Below are 26,206 nucleotides of genomic sequence, written 5' to 3'. Positions count from 1 at the left end.
TTGTATTTAAAATGTAGATGTTAATGTATCTATACACCATATTTTTATTGCAGTTTTTGAATTTTCTGTGGATTCAAAATAGTCCATTTACTTTTCACTGAAACAACAGGAACCATATTTCCGTAAGTATAAATCTAAAGTAATTTCTGACAAAAATTGCATCAGAAACACTTTTACATGTGTAGAAAATCCTTTCTGAAAATTATCTACTCTTCAAAAGAGGAGAAGAGAAGTCCCCGCGGTGCATCTGTGGGCGTGGAGGCTATCAAAAACATGTCCACGCGATCAGCACGTTTGAAAAAAAAAAAAAAAAAAATCGTACAAAGACAAGCAGCGACATATTTTTTACTAACACCGCGCTGCAGACACTTAGATAACTCCCCCGTGCGCTGTGCTCAGCTGTAAGACGCCTGGGCGGGCACCAATCATGCTGTAAAAATGCAGGGGGGGGGGATTCTCCTGTCTGTCTCTGGAACGGCCTCACGCAAAACAATACTAGATCTTTTCAAATACCTTGACTTTGTATTAGCTGCAAATCGGCCGGATTAACGCGAGCTCGTCCGTGCTGAACGTTATTGCCCGTGTGTGCATCTCTTATTTCTGTGTCTGTAGGCGGACTTTGCGTGCGAGTGGATGTAAACTCTGGTATTCCAGGTCACGGGGCGGCTGCAATCTCACGGGAGCTTTAACCTTGGTAGAATCCACTATTAGGTTCCGAGAATGATGATGTGAGCAGTGGATCCTCCCCGATGGTTTTGCTTTCTAAGAGCATCCAGCAGGTCACAAATAGAGAAGCTGTGGGGGTATTACAAGGTCAGAAGGTAGGCCAACTCTCAATATGATGACAATTCCAAGCGGGCATTTTCATTTCCTGAAGAGACTGATTCCCCGTGGCAACAGCTGAGGCCAAAAGATGTTTGCTTATTTTTTTTTTGATCTTCTCCACTTTCAAGTGAGAATATATACTGCAAGTGTGCAGTGTGGACTCACCGCGTGCATGATAAACCGCCTTTCCATTCAAGTACTGTCCATCCAGGGGAAATACCAATCAATATGGCTTTTTCCCCCAATTCACACACAAACAAATCAGACCACGGCTATCATACACAAAAGTGCCTTTCTGGCATATGTTTTTTTCCTTCTTTTCGTCGCTTTCGATTCGTCCTTCAAATGTCTTCCGAGGTGCGTCCGCGCAGCCAACCAGTGGGAGCAGCTGATGTTTTTAATGGCACATGGTTTGTCTCCTTGTGGTGAGATAAACACAGGGAAGAGATTAAAACCCCAGGCTTTCTTCCACAATCTCCAGCCTCCATCCTCCCCCCCTTGCGGTGGCCATGCAGGGACGGCACAGCAGACTCTAATTCAAAACCAAACCCATCCGCTCTGTGAGGCACGATGGAGCCTTAAAAAAACACTGCATTGATAGAGGGGGCAGATGTCAGCAGGAGGAAATAGACAGGTGACAAGGAGAGGAGGACTCTCTCGCGTTTAATCACCTACCTGTCAAGCGCCTCTCATTGGGCTCATCGCCAAACACTGGCAGGCATGTACACACGGCTACGGATACCGGTGTTGATTCCGAGGCGAAGGCCTGTTGGGTCACTGATGTCAGGGACGTGGATCACAACAAACACCCCCTGATGAGGAAGAGGCAAGGCCAGAGGACGGGTTGGCCGCGGAGCTAGCTCGTCTAGAAGCGGTTACGAAGAGCGGCTAAACATCTCAACATATCATTTTCTTTGTCACCGTGATTAGGGCCAAGGCGAATGGGGCCCCCCTCAGGTGGAAGCAGACCCACAGAGTGTGTGATTAGCTCTGCCATTTAAATGACATTCACACTAATCGCTAATATCAGGTCTGTCAAGGTGAGGGGGAACGCAACGGTGTCGGCTCACGTCGGAGGAGCCGAGCGCGGGGGGGGGAGTGCAGGAATATCTGATTCTGCTCGATGCGGATGCCGTGTCAATCAGTTAAGTCAGGCATGATGGCGGATTGTTTCACTCTGCATCAGTGCTGCTGTACAGTAGTCGCAAAGCACAGAGGAGCTGCCATCTGTAAACACTGCTGCTGCCGTGGAACCGGCAGGGATTCAGTTGTTTAAAAAGGGATTTGCGGAGAGGACGGGGGGGGGGGAATTAATCATCAAAGAGGACCTGGCCCTCGTTAAAGAGCCGCTGAAGTTCTGTTCAAATAGGTTTAATTTTCTTGTTTGAAAAAAAAAGAAAGAAAGAAAAACAGCACTGGCCATTTGCTTACAGAGCTCTTTGGAGGAGGAATTAAAGAATTGGTTAACTTGTCTTCTGCTGGTGGAAATTGATCTCTGAAGCCACGCCATCTCTAAAACTCCAATGGCCCTGCTCCGTCTCTTGCCTGAACAAAAGAAGGCATTATCAAACCTCACTCTCAGCAGTGCTGGACCCATTTGGTAAACAGCCTGTGTCCTACAGTAGTAATCAGAGAGTATTTTTGAGGGATTTGCAGGCTGGCCAGGAGGCAGCCGCTGGAGTGATCTCTAATTGCTAGAAGCGGAGGCCTAGACTGCCTGGCGCTCTTTTGAAGCCATCGGCAGCAGCTTTCAGCCAGAGGAGCCAGCAGGGGGAAGCTTCCCGTTGAGGCACTCCTTCTTCTTCTTCTTTTTTCTCTTTTACTCCCTCACCGAGCCTTTATTCTGCTTTTCTTGTGCTCAGTGCCCCCTTCTTTCCATTCTCCCCCCCCACCTTCCTTCCATTTCTTCTCTAACTGTACTTGTCCCCCCCCCCCCCACTCAGCCAATGAGCCAGCAATCACTTTGCAGACAGACATCCTCTGCTCAGTCGGCCATGTTCAAACCCTAGCACCGGTGGCTGATGAGGCATTGTGGTGACGTCAACCACCGGGGCCTTTTTTTTTCTTTTTTTTCCAGGGAAGCAACAGTTAACCTGTGGAGGCGCAGCTCCGCTTCCCAGGTTCCAGGACTCATACTGGCAGTCTTTGTATAAAATAATGAATGTAATATGCCAAAGAGATGAAAGATAATGAGGCCAATTATTTTTTTCTTCTCACCTAGTGAGGCGGGAGAGGCGAATGTATGTCAAATAGTTGGTGTGTAATGACACCTAATACCACTCGAGCCTTTGTTGCTCTATGAGCTTGTGTATCCTGGGGCAAAGGCTTTAGCTCTATAAAGTGCGGCACTGAAATTGTGACAAACACCACAATAATAATATGATAATGTTAGAAAGTTGGACTGTGTGGCATATTCATTGGCTCGGGCTTGTTTGTCTCCGCATTGCTTACGCGGGGGCTGTAAATTTCACCTGAGAAATGAACAAAGACACACAAATTTGAAAATAAAAAAAAATAAAAAATGCACGCTGTCATCCGCGCACACAGCCTCACAGAGACACAACCGGTTTTCTGGTTGTTTGGAAGGCAGCTCGCTCTGTGTGACATTGACTCCTCAGTGCCAATTCCACACCGGGAGCTGCTTGCTAGCTTTGCTGCCAATCCAGGTAAAGAGATTACAGACACACACAATGCAGCCTTCTGTTCGTCTGCCAAGAAGAAAACCAGCCCTTTAAGCTCAAAGGAAAAAAGAAAAAGAAAAAAGAAGGGGACTATACAAAAATCCACACAGCCTTGGCCCCGTCCTCACGCAAAAAAACCCCAAGAATCCCCTTCTTCTCCAGGAACATGGCTTGCAATACAGGCCTCGCTCATTCGGCTCCTCATGACTCAAACAATTCAGCCTCCACTTCTTTATCCAGGTCCCCAACACTGTTGCACATTACTATTACTTGCATCATTCAAATAAAGAAGGAATTTGCCTCGCGATCAGTCACACAGTCGTTATAAAGACCCACTAATGGGTTACAAACTATTGTTAAACAATGTGAACGAAAGTTACCCTTGGATTTCATCATGGTTCTTAATGGTGTAATTAAAAAAAAAGGTAAAGAGAACGTGCGTGTCACCCGAAATACATAAAAGGTGCCACCTTCAATTTTTCAAGGCACAGTAATTAACTCAAAAACTTGTGGAAAACTTAAAAACTTGATGAAAACTGCGGGGATCCCACTAATTTAAGGCAGGACGGATTTTTGCCGAGCAGGAAATCAAACAATCACCGACCGTGGCATTCAGTTCTGACCCAATTAATCAGCTGCTTATAATCGAAAGAGTGTAATTTGGCTTTGGGACTGCACTCATTTGCATTGTATACACTTATCTTTTTTAGGGATTGGTGCGGATTACAAGTGATGCAGAAAAACTGCTTGTGCATGATCAAATCCGAGGGAGAGCATATCTGGACTATGTGTTCCCCCTTGAGAGCGTCCCGTGTGGACTTATGTAGAGCGAGATGCGTTGACGATGCTGAGGTAATGTGCCGTAGAACCAGGGCTAATTATGGTGTGGACTTACTGGAGGATGCGTGTGAGCAGCAAGACAAAGAATCCATCTATCATCTGCCGTACCTTTAACTCGCACATTAAACTTCGACGCTTTCGGCGGATAACGACAGTCCCATCCTCTACCAGACGCCGTTTGTCTCACCTCGGCAACACTCTCCTTGGCGCCACCAATTGTGTTTGACGGTAAAAATCACATTTCAGATCATAAATCAAATGTCAGCCCGCAGGACTGGGGGGGGGGGACACAATGACAGAATGATTTGGTCTCTGGGCTTTTCTGGGAGCCTGTCGTCCAAGGGATGGCATGTGAAGTCACGTTGAGGGCGGCGGGATTGGGCGACAGGTATGCGTGAACCGCGACTGCCACGCTCACGGCCCGGTCTCGGGACACGGCCTGTGTTTCGGAGCAGACGCTGGAGTCTGGACCTCCTGCACTACTGCAAACTACAAATACACGCATTCCTGTCTTTTCTCTTTTCCGTCACAAAATGAGTGTCAGGAGACGAAAAGGCAAGGTTGAAGGGAGGCGGTGCGGCTGGGGGGGGACACTGCAGTGGACCATGGGACAGTAGGCAACCTCTGGACAGCCGGAGCTGCTCACCAAAGACACTGAACTCACCCACAATGAACCGCTGCAGTGGGAAGGGAGGCTTTAGAGAGTTCAATTTCCAACACAATTGGCCGTATTCTACTCCTTTAAATGCCAAGGAGATGGTGTGCAGCCTTTGTGAGGGGCTTTGATTACAGCGAGTGTCCTCTAGCAGGAGAGACAGGGAGAGGGAGAGGGAGAGGGAGAGGGAGAGAGAGAGAGAGAGAGAGAGAGAGAGAGAGAAAGAAGCGGCGAGATGGCGAAGACGGGTAGGGCGGGGAGATGGCGCGGGGACAGAAATAGTGAGACTGTGTAAATGAAAAGGAAGGAAGAATAAGACCGAATGACCGAGCGAGATAGAGAGTAAAGAAAAAAAGAAAAGAAGAAAAAAGTAGAGAGCTAAACGAGAAGGGTAGAGAACGTCTCCTCTGGCTGTCGTTTCGCCAGCCTCGCAGGAACCGTCTGAAGGACAATGCTGCTACCAGTGGAGTGTGACGTTTGTCCTCTATCCAATTCACCACGGCCCCCCAAAGAAAAACACACTTACAATCAAGTGTCGATCATGCATCTCATACACAATAAACTCTCCCAAACAAAAATGCAGTGCATTATAGTAACATACAATACAGCCTCTGTGTAAAAAAAAATAAAATAAAAAGCTTAATGGGAAAAACAAAAAGCGGCGGAGATAACATTCAAATGAGGGGGTGTGAAGGCATCGTGCGCCCCAGCAGGCCTAACAAGAGATCACAGTTAACTGCTGTGAATCTTACTTCAGACACCCGGCCCTTTCTTTGTTGAAGAAATTATTTTACTTTGTACACACCTCCATAATATGCTGTAAGTATGGAGTCTCTCCTCAAACAAGCTCTAGTAAATAATAGTACATAATATGACAGCGATCAGTTTTAACCCAATGTTCTCTGGTCTTGCTCAGCTTTAAAACACAAAAAACCTGTCCGTCGACACGTCAGCGTGTCTTTCATTGCTGGAGAGAATGCCGTCCCTGCCACAGGTTGAGGACCAGTTGATTTTCTTACCCGTTGATTCATCTGCGCAGCCTATGGGTTGAAAATCTGATCGTAGATCTGTTTTGTTGTTACAGCTTCGGTACTTTCGATACTATCGAATGTGCAGTTAACGGGGATCGTATCGTTGTGGTGTTCAACCTCAATAGAAAATGTTTGGCTGTTTTGGGGCTTTTAGGGTCAATTTGGTTGCAATCCAACATGCATATGGAAGTTGGACACCACACTTGCATGACAGCATTCCAGATTTATAAGAAAAAGAAATAGGGCAAATGGAATTAGTCGATAGAAAAATGCTGTATCCTGCCATTAGAGCCACGAAGTGAACTGATATTTTCGGGACTTGTAATCATGGTATAGGCACGTTTTTGAAATTGTTTTAGAAGAATCGCATTGTGTAACATCTGGATTGTTTAATAGAGAACGTGTTATTTCTATCCATTGCTGTGCTGCAGAAAAAAAAAATGCAAAATTATTTTTTCATGACTCCATCACAAAGATAAAAATGAACACAGGTGGGAAATTGATTTGGACTGCCGGCCTGCCAGATGCCCATTACTGGAGCTTTAGGCTGCGGTAAAGCCGGCCCAGGCACTGGTTTCACTGATTATATATTCAATGTCCTTTCCTTTGTGGTCACAGGGCAGCTGAGCCATTAATATTACACTTTCACACCAATGGCTCGGATCAATTATTCAATTTTTTTCTTATGGCTCTGTAATATTATATGCAATTCATCTGGAAGACCTGCCGTGTTTTATTTTTATTTATTTATTTATTTTAAGACGCAAAGCAGCAAATATCCGCTGTTTGAAATTGCCACCGGAACAAAATATCAAAATGCTAGTTGGGAAGAAACAGCAACAGCAGCGAGTGCTGCACCTGCCTCCCGCCTCAGTGTCACACTCAATATAAATACGTCCGCTGTCATCAAGAAAATTGCCAAGGAGGCTGTTTCTCCATCATTGTCTTCATTTGAAGGGCATTTCACTGCCCAAAGGCGAACGCCTAACACACTCCCCGAGCGTGGCGCTCCCACCCCCTTTTCACAGAGGGCTGGCAGTGCAGCAGACAGGGGGGGGGGGGGGGAAGAGAGAGAGAGAGAGAGAGAGAGAGAGAGAGAGAGAGAGAGAGAGAGAGAGAGAAAATCCCTTCTACCCAAAGCAGACTTCACACTGGGTTCTGTCACTACGGATCAAAATCCCCTTAAAGCCAGAGATCACTTCCACTACAGTTCACATGTTCCTCACTTAGAAACTGTTTACCAGACTCAAAGAGTTCGTCTGCACAGCAGAGACACACACACACACACACACACACGATACAGTACAGAAAGAAAATGAGAAAGTAAAAAAACACATCTTTTGATCCGAGCCGGCTGCACTTAAACATTTATACGTGTTGAGAGAGGACGATTCACTCGCTGCAAACGGACGTTTACGTCTTGTGTGGAGAGAAACAAATGGCGCTGGGCCCGGTTCACTGAGACGGTGCAATACCGGTTCTGTCTGCCTATACGAGCGAGCTGACTGGTGTGACAAAACAGAGAGGAGTCTGTGCTCCTTTCTCTTGTGGAAATACCTGTCAGTGCCTGTCGCCCGCTCGCACACACGGTGACGCACGCACGCAGCCGGGGACAGTCTGTCTCCTAAAAGTTCCTCTAACGCACCGATGTGAGGATTCATAGCCAATAACAGCCGCCGCACGCGCGGCTCGGGATAAGTGACAGCCCCGTGCGTGCACTTGGCCGGCGGTTGAATAGTCGGTGAGCACGCTTTAGCTCGAATGCGCGCCGCTGCGTCGTGGTCGCGGGGAGGGAAACTGTCTTTGGAAAGTCCTCTGCATGAGAGAGAAACGTCCCCCTCATCTCAGATAAGGAGCCGATGAGAGATGGCGATAAAGTCGGTACTTCTCCCGGGCCTTATCTGACGCTGTTATCTGACTGCACAGCACCCACCATCTCACAATCTTTACACCCTTTAAGCACCTCTCTGAAGCACTCACACCGGCATCACCATCATCACCACACAAACACACACACACACGCATGCACGCACACACTCAAACATTCTAAACACCGCACCAGCTTATTGATTACTTTGACACGCTCCCATTGTTGAGCAGATGGTACACCTAATATCATGTAAGATTGGAACTGTTCTGTGTTATCTCATGGGGAAAGGACATAAAATGACTATTTTCTCACCTTTCAGAAAGACAGAGAAAAAAAAAGAAACAAAAAAAATAGGAGAAAAGAGAGCGAACGCTTTGCACTTACCTCTATGTCTGTTAGTTGTCTTATCAAACATAAGCATGGCATCGTCAACCTGGAAGACATAAGAAAAAGCCCTGACATTAGCTTAATCTTTTTTAGCAAGGGCCTCACATCACCTCCTCCCCATTGAATCACGTCTCATTCTCCTCACTGTAATTATTCTTAGAATTTAAACTCTCGCTGCCTTGCACTTATTTCTTTCTAAGCACCTCTCTCCTACATAATCACTCCGCGGTCGCGGGGTTATTGTCGGGTTACCGGTTTCCTTTTTCTGTCCATGGCTCGTAATTTTGATGAATTTTAGCAATCTCAGTGACTTTCACTCATGGTCTCGGATTAGATGTGTGCAAAGACGCGAGCGAAAAAAAAGTGGCGAAATTAACAATGATGACAAGCGGCGGGGAAAAAAGGAAGCGGAGAACTGTGCGGACAATATGTTTATTTTGATGAACACCAATGTCCGGTCCGGGGGAGAGTGACAGATAGACACATTACGCTAAGCGAGCGTGAGACAAATGGGATCCCTTCCTCATCTCGCAGCGGCAGCAGCATCCACCATAATATCATCCCTCATCATGTCCAATAAAGCCACACACAGACAGACAGCATTTTCTCTTTTTTTGCTTTGTTTCGTTTTGTTTTTTTACACATCCCTGAAAAAACGGATCTCTAGACACGCTCTGCTTTTCTATAAAACTCTGAAGAAATGCTTAAAAAAAAAAAAAAAAAGAGTGAGGCATGCTCATTTAGCCTGTGATTTTGTCTTGGGAGAAAGGAAAAAAAACACAGAGGGGAAGACAGCAGTAGACAAAGAGGGAACACTCTGCACCATCAACTCTCCGGTTATGGTCTCTAGGTAAGTGTAACGGTGTACCGAGGAGGCTCGATGCTGTGCAGAGGCGGGGGTGGAGTGGGGTGGGGTGGGGGTGGGGGGTGGGGGGGGTTGCACACAAGCATGCGTCTGTGTTTTTCACGGGAGGGTGACAAAGCTTCGGGAGGAGATGGGAAGAGACAAGAATAGGGGTCTCACTCAAGCCGAACTGTCTGATTGGAAGTGCCTGGCAGCCGGGCAGACTAGCGCTGGCACACTGTTCATGCCACCCTCTTGCCACACATTTGGCACACAGGACGCTGGCACAGCTTGCAGGGGCCCTGGTTACTCACTGCACGGCTCGCAGGCCACATGCGGCTCACGGACACTTTATTTTCACCTCCCCGAAATCACTTCCAAATTTTGCCAAAAATAGCCAGCGAAAGTCGTATGGATTTTAATCAACCCATATGCGAGGTACACCTAGATTTCACTCATTTCAGTGGCCCGTCATTATGTGCACAGGGCATCGTTACAGAGAGAACACAGGACGTCGGCACCAAAAATGGTCTGTAAATTCATTTGCCCAGCAACTGTGGTGCTGTGGCTTATACTCCTGATCTAACACCACATCCTCTGTTGACACAACACACAAAACATAATGAAGTCTGCCGTCTCTGACAAATGTGTTATCTGATGACTGCACGGTGAGAAAGATATAAAAGTAGTGAACGGATAAACCGCTGCCGAGCAATATCACCTGCAGCAACAGTTTTATTCACAATGTCACGCAACCTAACCTTTTGTCTCATGCCAGGCGATCTAATGAAAATTGCATTAAAGTGATTGGAAAGGGGATAACTGGAATTTGGAGCGCAGAGCGGTTTGTGATATTATTGCCTGAGTCTGAAGAATACAGAGCAACTTCTGGATTGTTTTTTTTGGGGGGGTTATTTTCTGCAGTTCAGTCCTGCCATTGTTACATCTAGTACCTAGGCAGATTATTAAACTGTCCTGGAATTAAATGTGAGAAAACCTTTTGGAAATCTGCTCCTAAAACCAGAAACGGTTTATAACTGACAGAGCAGAAGATGGAACGGCATGTTTACAACTATGAAAGAATGTTTAATTTGACAAGTGTGCCTGACAGCCTGTGATCATTTACATGGGAGACGGAAATTTATAGCGTTTGACTTCTGTCATCTAATATGAGTTATATGCGTCGGTAGAGGTAAAGACTCAACTAAAATGGAGGTGCTTTCTTGAAATACAACTGTTGTTCCAGAAATTGATTAGTAACAATATTTGTGAAGTCTACTCTGTGATTTGGTGGCGAGATCAAAATGTAAAATGACACCCACGAGGACCCGCAGCATAAAAAGACACAACATAACTATTTATGACTCTGTAGCACAATGTAATAAGTTTGTTTTGTTATTTGGTGTTTCTATCAAGGCAAACAAGTGAAATCTGACTGAGTTATATAAAAAAAACAAAAAAACAGCCCACAGTATCATCATCAGCCATCAACGGCGATTGAGCCCTTCATGCAACGTGACATTCAAATATCTGCGCTCTGATATTGATGGCACTCGCTACTGTAAAGCCATTTACTGCCTGAGAGCAGAAAGGATGCTACTTTGTAAAAAATGAAGTGAGGTCTATTAAAGGAAGTGTATCATATGAATGTGTGAACTGTGTTGTTGTGACATTATTAGAGGAGGACCAGCCTGTCAGTGAGACCCATACAACAAAGAACACAGATTCACAGTGAAGCACTGATGGGCACTTTAACAAAGAATGCGCACATCATGTGAGAGTCACACTCCAGCAGGTCAGTCTCTCTCTCTCTCTCTCTGCCACTTGCAGAGTCTATAGAACCATCTCCCGTGCTTCAGGGCTTTTCAATGTAGTTATTCAAGCAGAACACAACTGTGTGCCTCCATCTGATAGAAGGTTAAGGACCTCTTCACTGCTCACAAAAAAAGCCCGCCACACAGAGGTGAGGCCAGGCTCACCTCAGGGAAGAAATCTTTCTCTTTCACTGTCCTCCTCCTCCTCCTCCTCCTCCTCCTCCTCCTCCTCCTCCTCCTTCTTTCTCTCTTCCTTTTCTCCTGGCTCGGTGAAAAGAAAGGTTCAAAGGATAATGGCTGTCTTATCACTATGTAAAAGGGGAATGGGAACTCCAGCGAAGTGCCTGGCCTTTTGTGACAATGAAGAAAAGAGCAAAAGTCCATTTCACTGTGGTATATGCACTGGAACAGTCCATGACCACTTAAAAAAAAGAAGAAGGGGAAGACTGCTGGAAGACAGTCAGGGGTTCAAGAAGGCCGTGCAGCTCTTTAACTAAACCTGAAGCAAACACATCTGAACCAAATAACCCCCTCTTTAAAAACGAGGGCTGAGGTATGTGAACTGTTGGCTTACCAGCAATTTCACTTTTATTCACAATTCAGAAGGTGCTGATTCAATACTAGTGCCCTTTCAGTTTGTTTTGATGCTGTTCTGTAAATGTCAATTGGATTTTGAGGTATTAGCTAAGATTTTGAGGTATTAGCTAAGACTGTATGTATATATATATATATATATATATATATATATATAAGAAACATAATGCTCTTATGTTTCTTATCTTCGTCTACTACAAGGTGAGAAAAATACAACAAAACATGACACATTCATTAAATGAATATGAATACTTTTTCAAATTTTAAAGTGTTATAATGATGTCGTGAACAGTGTTGTCCTCACATAATAGTGGCTGGCTCAAGATGGGGCCAATCAGGTTTTTGCATTGGCTACCAAGAGTTCCTCCACATGCTAGGCACACATTTCATTTGGTTGCAATCTGCAACCTTTAAGAATGTTTTCTATAATTTCTTAGAATCCAGCTATTTCCATGTGGCTGTGAAGGTATCCATTCATTTCAAAGCTAAAAGAGTTAGCAAACTAGCTGCAGCCTGCAGAGTTGGTGTTGCAGCTAGTTGCTTTTACAGGTGGTTTGATTGATTAGTAGTGTTCCTGCAGTATGTATTGCAGCTTTGGAGCACACAGACTGCACTTAGTTTTGCAAACTGACTTTTCCTAATTTTCTTTTTTAAGCTAAATAGTGATTCATCATTCCATTGGTTTCCTGTATTGTGACTCGTACAGGTAACATTCATAGAATCTGGTGTTACAATAAGTAACTGACGTTATCAAACTGCATTCCAAGACAAATGTTTTTGCTTTATATGTAACAATTTGTTTGAGTTAAGACATTTGTATGTTGGTCAGACTGACACATTCAATTGAATGACTCATTGAGTTTACATTATAGATTTGTTTATGGCGTACAACATTAATTAATTTGAAAGTAGCTCGGTGGCACATGTCAGATGACTCCCAGGTGAACCCTGTGACTCTGCATAAACCTTTGCACATTACACCTCCTGGTGCCATGCGTTACCTGATTCAGGAGGAATCTGATCACAGCAGGTACTGTAATACTGATAGATTAAAGCGAATAAGGTCCTGTGGTCAGTCAACTCATAAGCAACGTGGCGGTGAAGCTCTATATCATCCTGTTCCTGTCATATGGCATGAGATCTAACTCCATACCAGGTGCAACCTCTTTGTCTGTATCAATCCATATGTTTGAACAACCTCAGAAAAATAATTCAAAAAAGAAAAAAGAAAAAAAGGGCTGCTGAATGATGAATTATGTATCAAAGGACAAAGGCATCAATAAAGGCTAATGTGCTCTGTTTTTGGACAGGAAAACAGCAGCGGTGCCAGGTGACAAGGAGAGATTTAAGAGCTCTGAAAATGAATTATGACAGCGATTTAGAAAGGTGTCAAATGCACATTTACATTCCGCTCACAGCTGAAGGCTAGCACAGGAGCATTCCTGCAATTTGGGGGTGACACTGATATAGATCATATCTGATGCCAAAAGGAGACTGGAGCCACAGATAGTGACCTGGGACCGCTTGCTGAGGCTGTGGGCTCTGCTTTTGTGCTGGCACCCGGCGGGGCCTTGTGCAGCTTGTATTGGCTGCACAGAGGTTTCTTTCTTGCCTTCATCTATTATACTTGCTTTGAACTTCACTTTTAGCCAAGTGGAGAAAAAAAATTGCACTGTGTGCTTGTAGTTATCAGGCAATTTTGGTGTCAGTTTTGGTGACAACACAAAAGCACAGTCTGTACTATTTCCATGGGTTCAACAGGTGATGCTCAAAAGAGCAGATCATTTTGATCTGAAAAATCATTGTCAAAATGTGGTCGATTCAACTTTAAAAAAAAATCCTGGTAAATAAATACCTTGAGTTGAAAAAATAGCTTACGCCCAGTCCATCAGAAGCCCCTGATATGAGGGAAGTCAGCGTTGGCTCGGCGCTCGCAAGAGGCTCATCGACACATTCAAGATATCTTGCATGCTAAATAGGGTCGAAATGGGGTCTTAGCCCTTGGTCCAAGAACCCCTCTGCCTCAGTCCCTGTGACTTCAGAGAAGGACAAGCTACCTATCTACCTAGCTACCTAGCGTGCCATCAGTCTTCCCTGTGTCCGCTCTCTTCCCCGGCGAGCTGCGACAGCATTGTTTGGCACCACTGACGTGTGTTGTCACCATAATAACATCTTACTATAATCTGCATTTTCTTTTGGCCGACAAAAATGGCCACGGAAAACAGTTTAATGTCCTTTCTACTCCTATTCTATTGCTTTGGTTGTGAGGTATTCCCATTTGGCATGGCACAGGGATCTCATTATGATGTGGTGGTGCAACGGATCATAAAACTCACGGATCGGATCAAATCACCGATCAGAGTCACAGATCGGATCAGCACAAAAGAAAAATCACCTGATCACGTTTTTTTTGTTGCCGATACTAATTGCCGATCATTGTTGATCCATAATGTTGTTCGATTATAGCAGCTGATCTACAAGGCTCCAGACTATTTTTATTTTTTTGCCACCGCCATCATTTCAACCGCTCGGAAGTCTGTAAACCATCAAAAATTCGAAATGTTTTCCTTTTACTTTGTTAAAGTAATTTTCACTGAACAGAGCCTGAACGCATCATAATGTAAGTGAACAGAACCTTCGTTCTCTTCTGTGTCAATTTAAACACGGATTGGTTGTTTACAATATAACATTATCAAAACTTGAATAGCGATAAATGGGAGTAGGGAGTATCGCAATTATAAGTGACTTCGTTATTAAATTTGAAATCATCAAAAATGTAACTTATATCTATTTAATATTTAACATTTCACTAGGATTTAGCCATGACAGCAGTTCAAAAGCTTTGTTATTATGGAAAAACATGCACTTTGTGTTGTGTGATTTAGTTTTTATATGTTTAAGTACTATAGATTGTAAATGTGGCCATGGCCAATAATTAATTAAGGAAATTGATTGACATTTGCATTCCCAGCATGGTGGCGCAGGAAAGACTTGGTCCAGCTAAAATGCTAATATCACAATTAACAGTCAGTTTAGTTAAAGCTTTCGTATTGCATATCTATAACATTAACTTCAATCACAGTTCACTTGTCATGGCTTCAATGAGATTTCTCCATTTTCAATCATGTTACATATATTTACAAAATTACTAGTGGAATCCCACATCAGACGGATTTATTAAAAACGTTTTTAAAAAGGCCCTTTGGCTATGCATAATAATAAAAAAACACCTCAATGTCACCAGGGGGATCTGATAAATAAGACTTTCCACTGGAACCACCCAAACCTCAAGAGTCACAATGAATACAGAACCACTTTGAACCACTTCTGTCCAGATATACTCTGTACAATAACATATTGGGTAGAGAGAGAGAGAGAGAGAGAGAGAGAGAGAGAGAGAGAGAGAGAGAGAGAGAGAGAGAGAGAGAGAGAGAGAGCTGTTTAACTGGAGGACCCAGATTTAAGCCCCCATGTTGGCAAGCATCCGTTTTCCTTAAGAGTCTCTGAGCACGGAATCCCTGCCTTCTTAAGGGCAGCAGTCTGTGGCTGAACCTCTACCACAGCCTCACTGTGGGGTGGGGGGTAAAGGGAGTAAAAGAAATCCTACAGGGATCAATGAAGTATTGCATTATGATCATCATCATCATCATCATCATCATCACCACCATTATGAGAGATCTAGGTCATGGACGTTCAAGGAGAAGCCCTCAGCTGGCACTGCCCCTTCATCAACACTCCCTTTGCAGCGTGGAGCATCTAATATTCTATTACAATGACGGCAATTAACGGAGGAATGATAGCGACCCGGTGACAATGGACAAATTTGTGACAACCCTTTCGATTGTTCTTTTGTAGAGGAAATCTATATCATTGCCCGGGAACGTTGAGCTGCAGTGTGCTGCATCCACGCTTGAGCGCTTTTTACAAGTGGCGGCGTAACGAGGAGCAGAGGGCAAAATTTTAGCTGCCTATAAGCTCTTGCAATTACACAAGAGGGCAAAAGGGACAGTGTTCTTAAGCGCGAGCCTAGATGGACGAGCACTTTTTTATTTATTTATTTAAAAAAAATTTCAGGTCCTAGGCAGAGGCCAAGCCAGCTATGTTTAATCTGGAACACAACCTCTCTCTTTCCCAAAACGAATAATGGATGAGTGGCAACCCTCAGCAAGTGATAAAAATGCTCGGCTAGAGTGCAAACGCGCACACACATACCCACAGATAGAAAAGGCACAGTTATGTAGGGGGAAGAGACTCTTACCTGCCTTCTGCTCTGTCTACCCTATTTCTCTTTACTTTTCTCACAGTGAATTTGTTTTGTGGTTTTCTTCGAGCTAAACTGGATTCTTCACCTGGTTTGTATCCAATATTGTTTGACTAATGACAATTTGCATACCAATGTAAAATGTCTTCATTATATTTGTTGGGACAGGATAGAGAGAGGAAAACAAGAGCCATAAGGACACCACAGCAATTCTAATTACCAATGGACAATCACATATTTGAGGAATGAAAAGCTGCCATATGGCTCTCTATATACATTACACTATGAATGAAGCACACGCTATGGCAACACGAAAGGAGTGAGATTAGAGCGTTCCCGTCCACACTTCATCTATATTTTAATACCTAATTACGGAAAAACAAGAGCGACAGAGAAGCTCGATTCAAGTGTTTTTCCGGAGTCATCTGACAGAAATTCCGTGTGTATGTAATTATTAATGATATACACCATGGGCTGAATGTCAACACTTATTCCAGTAACTTTCCTTCATGTTGACATTAACAAAATGGCTTGAGAGGAACACTTGAGGAAAACAATTCCTCAAATCTGTCAGGATTACATATTTATGAGGTCCCCCGCTCAGCATCCAAGGAGGTCGCTATGGTGATGCAAACTGATGTATATTCTAACGATGAACTTTGTGTGTCAAAGAATGCCTCAGAGCATCGCTGAAATGGTTGGTACAGATCCAAGCGCGGCGCTCTGTGCAGCTCTCAGATCGGCAAATACACAATTAAAAAGGCAGTCATGCTGAGGCCACTCTAATCAATGTACTGTTACAAAGAAATGTAATGAAAGCATGATGGACTGATGCCTTCGGGAGGCTGCTATGTTGTTAGGGCAGACTGCAACGCTGTTGTGGCAGAGCGACATTTTATTAGCACATCTCTCGCACTGCCCAAGCCAGCCTTAATCATACTTACATATCCTTTTATTGTGAACAATGGCGAATGCCATTTTGTGTCTGCCAAATATGCATTTTCCAAATGTGATACCATCACCCGGGGAGTGTTGTCTACCTTACTGTTTAGATTACAATTAAGGTAAATTCTATCTGCTTCCATCCTCCAAATCAGCCATCTGTGTTGCAGAACATATTGCATTATTTAAAATTAAAAACAAACAAAAACGGAAGCTTTCATGCAGCTTAACCTCCGTCTCAAGACGGCTTTGCAACTGGGCTTATCCGTGATGTACGGCGAGGTTAAAACAGACCCCTTTTACACAACACAGGAAACCATTTATACGGTTCTTCCTTCCTATATGAATGGGACTTCAGTATGGCCTCTGCGTTTGGCCAGACCCCACAGAGGCATGTGCACACAGTTGAGCTCGGTATGCTCGAGGAAGTAGGCCTCGGCCTCGTCCATCAATCCGCCTGTCTTCCTGTGCCAAGCTACAGGGAACTACCCATTATGGAGTCATTTTATTAATAGGGCCCCTTTCCTCTCCGCCACACTCTTGCAGAGTGCCTCCTCATTCTGTCAGAATGGAGTATGCCTGCAAGCCACCTCCATGAAGCTGCAGCACCAGGGCCCTCCCTCTTTCTCCCCTGTGAAAGCTCCGGCTGGGAAATATTGTGCTTTCAAGCTAAAATAGTATTTGGAGAGGTGAGCAATCCCTAAGCCCTAGAGCAAACAGTTTAACATTGAGGACTTATTTAAAATGATGTCTTTCCTCCTGGTGAGCCAATCAGATTTCTCTTTTAGCACACACACGCGCACGCACGCACACACGCACGCACGCACGCACGCACGCACGCACGCACGCACGCACGCACGCACGCACGCACACACACACACACACACACACACACACACACACACACACACACACACACACACACACACACACACACACACACACGTCTTACATCATCCCCCCCTTCTTCCCTCCTCCTTGCTAATGTAAATATAGCCGCAAGCAGCATTGACTGGAGGACAAAAAAGGGTCAGAGGATACTGTGAATGTTTGGGGAGACTGTGAAAACATGATGCAGAGGGAAGTCTGCTTAAAAGGGCGCATGAGTTGAACGTGTGAGGAAGTTGTACAGGACGAAAAAGGGATTACACTGGAAATTATTATATATTAAGGTAATTCATAAAGATGCACCGATCGATCTGCTGCCTATCGAAACCGGGAGTTTTTCATCGGTTTTATATTTCATGTCGTGTACACACGTGTGCCGCATGATAGCTTTAAAGCTTGCAATTTGTCATAACTGCGAGCCCAAAATAAACCTTTACAATGGTTGGAACGACTAACTTAATCAGACACTTATTGTATTGAAATGCAAAGTCTCCCCATAGCACAGTCCTGCTTATAATTGAGCTAACAGCTAACAGCTAACGGATGTTGTCTGTCTTCTAATCTTTGGTGAGGCTTCCTTGGTTTCCATTGCTCAAGCAGCAGCAGCAGCATTAGGTCATAACCATGAAAGTGGTTTAAAAGCCTCTGCAAGAACCCCCTTAGATAGATATACATACACAGATAGATAGATATACATAGACAGATAGATAGATATACATAGACAGATAGATAGATATACATAAGACAGATAGATAGATATACATAAGACAGATAGATAGATATACATAGACAGATAGATAGATATACATAGACAGATAGATAGATATACATAGCGGACCCATTGAAATGTTTCTATATAGAATCATGTTTGTTTAATTGTTGCTGCCAGCTTGCTCAGCGTTTGGCTAACTAGCATGTATAAGCTTACTAACAGTGATTAACTACAGTAAATGTACTATATCATTTCAATATGTTTTATTACAAATCATCAATACTCATGTTATTACCAATCTTATTATGATAACTAGTACTAGTAATACTGCTTATAATAATCAGGGCTTTTTTGTTTCTCAAGAGATATTTTCTGGGCATTTTCACCTGTATTTTTTATACAGGACAAAGTGTTAAACACATACTGATATTCAGCTCTATTAGGCAATGAAAAATTGGTGATATGTTTTTGACGATTCTGCTAATAATGCTGCATTTATCAAGGCAAAGGGGAAAGATGTGCAGCCTCAGAAAAAAGTGTATCATTTCAGTCACACAACAAAAAAACAACATGTTCGGATTCAATCAGCTTATTAATGAAATGGAAAGCCTCCGCGCGGCAGAGGAAAACACACAGACATGCGGTGGCGAAATACTGCTTTAACTCGGATTATTTTCCTTCAGAGTCAAGGAACGGCTCACTGGAAATGAACATAGTCTGAGAGAGTCCTTCTCTGTGATAGCTGAAGTGTCTTTGCCCCCCCCCCCACCCCACACACACACACACACACACACACACACACACACACACACACACGAGAATCGAAGAGATGGCCTTGAATTTGGGAGGCCGATTGTAAGCTCTCTTTGTTGGTGATGAGGGTATCCACTGCTGCACCTTTGCGACCGCCTGAGCTTTAACTCAACGACACAGCTGGTAATAACTCTGAATAACCATCTAGAAAGTAAAAATGTAATAACCGACTTTCTGTATTCATGAATCAGCGGAGCTGCCCGATGACAGCGTGCTCTCATGTTCACAGGTCCGATGAACATAAATCTCTCCCCGGAGACAAGCTGTGTATTCTGTACTTTGATATCAATAGGTGAACAAGGGGGATGAAATGAGCTGCTAGCTTGAGCTGAATAGCATTCATTCCACTCACAATGGCCACTGTCCCTAATACCTGCAGTGTTTTACTTAGATTAGGCTTAAGCTTTTTTTTAAAGGCCATTTCAATAATTTGACATTTCTTCCCCAGAATGGGAGAGAGCGAGAACCGATAAAAACTTTTTTTTTCCCCTCCTCCTTTTCATGCAAAACACTTTCATCTGTCATTTGGTGATAGCCCGTCTCTCTTTGTCAGCATAAATACGGGAGCCCCTATTTGAATATGGTTACACATCCCTCTATTTATTAAAGCTTGGATTAACATGACAGGAAGTTTTGTCTGGGGGCTCTTTAAGATGGCTCAGAGAGGCAATCTGGTGACAGTAATAGGATCCAGCTAATATACTTGACTGATGCTCCTTTCCCAGTGTTATAAAGCAGAACAATGGGAGTGGGGTTCCGGGGAGTGAATACATTGTGTTTTGTAATAGTGTGCGTGTGTGTGTGTGTGTGTGTGTGTGTGTGTGTGTGTGTGTGTGTGTGTGTGTCTGGGCGGACCGGGGGGTGGTGCGCTAATCAGCCAGAATACCATCACTTAGCAAATATAAGGGCTGAAGGAATAAAAATAGTAAAGGTCACAGAGCAATTCCATCAGGACAACTATGCTACAATTAACTGAATAGACAAAGGCTCTGACATTAGTGAGAGCTATAATAATGTTTTACTCCAGCGTCTGTGACTTTGTAGAGGTTCGTTAAAGGTTGGCTTTAAAAAATAAACACTAATTATTTTTATTACTTCTCTTCTTGCGCCAGTGAAGTCCTTTTTTCCTTTTACTTTTTTTTTATCTGATGTGAGGTGTTCAGAGACTACCGGTCCCATCAAGTACGGGTATTTGACATTTTAGTGTCGATGTTTACCGTTTGGGTTTTTGTTTGTGTGAATAAGGACCTGATTGTGAAATTAGAGATGCACTGATTGCAATTTACCTGCCGATTCCAATTTCTCTTTCTTAGATCTATAATTGACAACACGGCTCCAGACTAACACTTTTCAACACCGTCCCAAAGTTGGTGTAAACCTTCATAAATAAAAAAATGTATCCTTTCACTTTGTTAATAAACAACAAAAAAAAACCTCACACAATAAATCATTGCAATTTTATCTAAAAACTTGGATTAAAATAAAAATCTTGCCGTTTTTAGTTTAATCATATGTTGCTGCTCTGAGCTAACGTCGGTCTTTGGAAGTCAAACGGTTCATAATTCCCTCACTAATATCTATTTTATGTTGCTGTGTAAACATCTCCTTCAAACTACTGGATTGAAGTTTTATCGCCAAAGATTACATTGTACAAGATTACATTTGAACACGTCTAGATATCATTATAATCTACCTATCGCTCAATACCCATTTTTACTGACTAGAGCTAGAATGCATCATAATGCCAATCAATGCAACCGTCGTTAGCTGTTGGCTCCGACAGCCGATCAATCGGTGCATCTCTATGTAAAAACCTACAGCAAATCAATACAAAAAAAACCTGTTATTATATTATTACATTATGAAAACTAATACTGAACCGTGAGGTGAGTGCATCAGGGCACTCCTATGCTGCTAATAGTGCATCTGCTTATCTTGTTGATGTGGATTGGTTATTGTCATTTATGTCTTTATGGTTTTTCTTTGGCAGACTCACAACAGACCTCACTGTGATCCCTGCTTTGTTTTTTGGCTGGTGTTTTTCCTGTGCTTGGATCTATCGCTGTCAATATCAGTATGCTGGGAGGGACTTGCTTATAGACATTTCCATATGTCTGAGAGTTGCTATGGATGGACTGTGTGTGTACTCAAGTGTGTGTGTGTGTGTGTGTTTGTGTAAGCCGGGGTTAGCAGATCAAACACACATCTGTTTGTGAGATGGTGGGGAATCTGTGCTTCTCCCCCAAACCTCTCAATACTAATTAACGATCCACTGATAGCGGCCAAATGCCAACTGTCATTAGCACACAGTGCCACACGAGCGCACGGATGTTGATGCACACACATGCTCTTAAACACAGATGCGGTCACCCACCACCACACCAATGCAAAAAAACCCTACAATTAATCAAATCATATGTAATAGCTAATCAGATCTCAACTGTTTCACAGTTTATTGTATGTCTGTTAAAACAGACCGCTGGCACTTTACACTATGCTTAAAGACATGAATGTCTCGGAATAGATGTGGACCTTCGACTTCTTCACCGATAGTGCCACAGTGCTCAGTAAAAGCATCTGACAGCTATTGCTGATTTTATTTAGCGAGGATTCCAGCTATGCCCCAATATAAAAATAAAGGACACGCCACCCACTCGGGTGTCTCTTGCGCGTTTTTCTCCCCGCCTGCATCTGTCACTCTCTGGTGACGGGGTGAGATAGAGAGAGCAGAGCGGTGAGAGGAACGACACTGTGAGCAGATGAGGGTCTCCCCATATGCCCCCCCCCTCCCCAGCATGACACCCATCATGGCCTCACAGACAGATGCCGGTTGGCCCGGATAATGCCACCCACAGTGGCCTCAGCTGGGAGGCCAGAAGCCACGGGACCAGCAGGAGGAGATTGACGTTTCAGTCCGACTATCAGTAATCAAACTTGAGCCGCCACTAAAGTCCATTTAAATGTAAAAAAAGAACATTCAAGGGTTTTATCGAGCACATGCCACACCGATGATAGCATTTGCTTTCCACATTTCAATGGAGTGATATATTTTTCTGCCGTGTTTACAGTAGCTGCCTTCGCCCACCGACGACGACGGCGGCTTAAGGGGAATGCATCGACATGAAATTGTTCCTTGAAAACCAGAGCGGCGCCTCGTCTCTCCTCCTCTCTCCCTGCCTGCCGCCATTTCACGACAGCATCTCTCCATCTCTCACAGCCCTCTTGATCTCTGTGTCAACAGGCGACACCGGCAGCTCACACTAACTCACAGCCCATCTGCAAGCCCCCCCCCCCCCTCCATCTGCAAACGCATTTAGCATAGACTTTGGGCACGATTAATGGCACGGCAGGCGAATACTGTAAGTGCTGATGTCTTTATACCTGACAAGGTACCACTTTAGCGGGTGCCATCCCTCGCAGTAAAAGGCAGCCGGCGAGCCCTTCGGCAGACATTCTCGGCGAGGCTGGGAATACACGAGCAGCAGGTAGGAGATCAAAGCCGCTGTTGACAGACTCCACGAATGCAAAGATTTATTCAACTCGTCGAGAATTGTCGCAATGTTTTCTCAGCGGCCTCCTATCTCCGCGTGTGTGTGCCTATACTGATGGGGGTTTATTAGTTGTCAGTGGGCCAGGTGGGCGGCCACGCGGTCGTCCAGCTCAAGTCCAAACTCATACAGAGGTTGTGATGACAGGATCCGAAGCACTCTGTGGTTACACAGTGGAATTCAAATGCCAATCCCTCTGCCCAGCGCCATCTCTCCCCCCTCTCTCTCGCTCTCTCTCTCCCCCTCTCTCTCGTTTGTCATCCCCCCTCCCTCTCTCTCCCCTCCCCCTCTCCCCCAGTGTTTGTCAGGGTTGGTGATTAGCTGTCACCCTCTGCAGAAGCAGATAACACCCCATATAGCCTGTTTCCCCTCTGGGAGCGTGCACACACGTAAAACAGGAAAGGCACACAAACAAATACACACAAGAGCGTGCACATGTATGCAAACGAAAAGGCAACCATTAAATGCAAAATGGTAGAATTGGTCGCATTTTTTTTGGCATGCGTTCACCAGGACTTTGGGTATCAGCTAGATTTTCATCAGTTCTGGTTTTGATGAATATCACATTCATCAATTCAGATTGTGGTTCCACTGCCTTAATTTTTAACAGATAGAATGCCAGCTGTTTGACGTAACTTGCACTAGCGTTAGCTGGTTTTGACTTGGCAATCCTCTATCAACTGTACACACATGCCATTTTGGACTATATTCTCCTCTTTAGCCACTCTATTGACTACTCGCTCAAGTCCACCTTGTTGTAACCTCCATGTACTTGTATTGACAGATGCATGAGGAGTGACAGGTCCAAACTTTGCCTTTAGGAATCGATAAGAGTCCTGTCCTGAGTCCTGTTTTCCAACAACACCTTGAGTTCCTATGAACGTAGAACCCGGTTCCAATAGAGAAACGGTTCTCGATACCACAACCCTAGTGGTTAACCAGTTTAGAGTTTTGCATAAGTGAGTAATTATTTCCAAAGTGTCACAGTGTCAGGCAGCAAAGCCTCAAAGATAAAATGCCCCTCAGCCTATACCCACTTCATTACCGCCTGCTCTTTTCAGTGCACTCTGATCTACTTGTGTCAGAGTGTACTTTGACTAAAAGCTAAAAGCCAAGTGGCTGATTAGCAGCTCTCATGAATCCTTCCAATTCCAGCTAGCTGCGCGATTACTTTCACAACTCCAATTCTGGAGACACAAACAAACCACGGGGGTGTTCTAAAAGTTGTGTGTCGGCCATATATATAGTTTTAACACACAGACCAACTGGCGTGCACTTTTTCTTGTGCACTTAACCCCCCCCCCCCCAAAATGCCCAATGCTCCCATCTGATGCAAATGCAACTTAAAACATCAAACGTGAAGCAAAGACCTGCACGTTTGAAATAAACTTCTGCATGAAAAAGTTCTTCCTTGACTGCTTGGAGTGCACTTTTATGAACACAGCACAAGCTGCCTCCTCATTCATCTCGTTCCCACACTTAAAGACAACTTCGTCTCACGCTTAAGTCACTGGCATTTTTGAGGAATCATCAAAAGAGACGGCGTAACCAGGACACACAAAAAAAAATATGCTGAGTCTGACAGACCTTCATACATCTAGTATTTACAAATGGATAGAGCTTGGATGACTAAGGGTGGCTATTTTTGAACCAAATGTGCCGAGCCAGACAGTATTCCTCCTGTGTTACTCCAGGTTATTTGTGCCCTTTGCATCTCACCGACAGGTGCTGCATTGGTTGGACAGGGTGTGCAGGGCTACAATGAGAAGGACTTAATGTAAGTGCGTGCTTGCATCAAAGTATATTATTCCATGGCGTAGTTATTGTTACACATAAACAAAGTGTCATTCAAAGATGCATGATTTAAAATGGTTGTTTAATGGTTATTTTCATGCCAGCAATTGTCCACGAGTGGAGGAGTACATTTATAACATTCACCAATTAGTTTGTGTGTCATCCAATCTCTTCTGAAAAGGTCAAAGTTCCAAATGGCCAGACTCCAATGTAGGACACCGTCATGGCGTCCTGCGTCAACATGACTTCAAAAAGCTAAAAAGGGATGAGGATGCACAGTTATCCTCCCAGCATTCACTGTAGAGATCGATTGACCGGTGACCAACCGATCAGTGTCGAAAATGTCCAATTCTTAGCCGGTATCATTTGCATATCAGACAGTAACCTCACAGTATACGAAGAGTCTATGCCACAAAATATGAAAAAAAAAAAATTCAGAGTAAGAAAGAAAAAAGAAAACATCCCTGGTCCAATTTCCCACAGCGCCGCTGGGAAGGACAAAGAGGACACGGGTTTTCCAATAAAACTGTAAGCAAGCTAACACTCAGTGGGTACAAAGAGCAGCCAATGTCTAGGAGGAACCTGCTCAGATCTGCAATGACTTCTCTAAAGGACCGAAGCGGGCCCGAGGTGTCTCAGGAGTTTGATATCATTTCAAACGAGCCACGGAGCTTCAAGCGGATGCATACTCAACTTGCAGCCAGATCCATTGAAAACCCTCCCTGTGACGCCTCTACTGAACCCCGCAGTGTGCTTTCATGATTTCACAGGAAACACACTATTATAGTATATAGTAGTATAATTTAACATGAGGCATATAAAGCATTGTTTGATCGGTGCCGTTGTCCAGTTCACAGTAGAGCTTTCCATTCACACACGACGAACACCACCACAGGTTTAACTTCAAATGAACACAGCATCTTCTCCTGGTATCGTCTCTCGCTGTCAACAGTACAAAGACGGATTGAAATGTAGCAGATAAACATGCGCCGTGGCTTTATCTGCTGCCCCTAAGCAGCTTTACTCAAAGGGAAGCTCAAACAATGTTGGCTAATCATAACATTTCAAGAGTCGACGTGTCATCTTGAAATTGCCAAGAACAAGAGGTGATTTCTTAGGAGGTGACAGAGTCCCCCCCCCCCCCCCCAGCCCACCGTTATAGGAGCACAATAGAAATTAAATGAAATGTAAGGTGAGAGAGAGAGAGAGAGAGAGAGAGAGAGAGAGAGAGAGAGAGAGAGAGAGAGAGCGCACAGAGTGCAATAAAGACAGCAAGACAAACACAAAGACGTATGAGATCATGCCCCTGCCTCTGTGTACATATGGAGGAACGTGCTGGAGCGGAGAAAGACCAACACATTGAGATAAGTCCCTGTGCGCCAGCGTCCTCTTAAGGGTGATTTGGCGGGCCTCGTGTCTGTTGGCAGCCGGCAACGTATGCCCCCAATCATCTGCCCATCGCTGAATTACACCATGGCTTCTTTCTTTTTTTTCCCCTTTATTTCCTTTAAACACTTTTGGGTGATTTGCTGAGGTGCTTGGAACACGTTCGACAGGAACGAAACACTTTACAATTACGACTGACACATAGCTGGCTGCTTTCACAGGCAGGTATTCAGCTCTATTGGCACAGCTAATCAAACTGAACTCAAAACACATTTAACAATCCAGTTATTTTCTCATTAAGGCCTTCTTATGTATATAATA

The 26,206-nt window shown here is 44.1% G+C and overlaps 1 protein-coding gene across 3 annotated transcripts in view; it reads right to left on the bottom strand.

Moving 5' to 3' along the window:
• Window positions 1-26,206, bottom strand: part of LOC137886860 (RNA-binding protein Musashi homolog 2-like) — a 184,730-nt gene that overhangs the window by 91,661 nt on the left and 66,863 nt on the right. For all 3 annotated transcript variants that reach the window (XM_068729523.1, XM_068729521.1, XM_068729522.1), the window contains one exon: window positions 8,287-8,335. In XM_068729523.1, the coding sequence (XP_068585624.1) occupies window positions 8,287-8,335 (49 nt within the window). The remainder of the gene's footprint in view (window positions 1-8,286; window positions 8,336-26,206) is intronic.

Source organism: Cebidichthys violaceus, unplaced genomic scaffold (genome assembly GCF_023349555.1).
Source record: "Cebidichthys violaceus isolate CVI_PGR_0920_01 unplaced genomic scaffold, fCebVio1.0.p SCAF_46, whole genome shotgun sequence".
NCBI lineage: Eukaryota > Metazoa > Chordata > Actinopteri > Perciformes > Stichaeidae > Cebidichthys > Cebidichthys violaceus.
The sequence above is the reverse complement of the archived record's forward strand: the minus strand, read 5'-3'. Positions and strand labels throughout refer to the sequence as shown.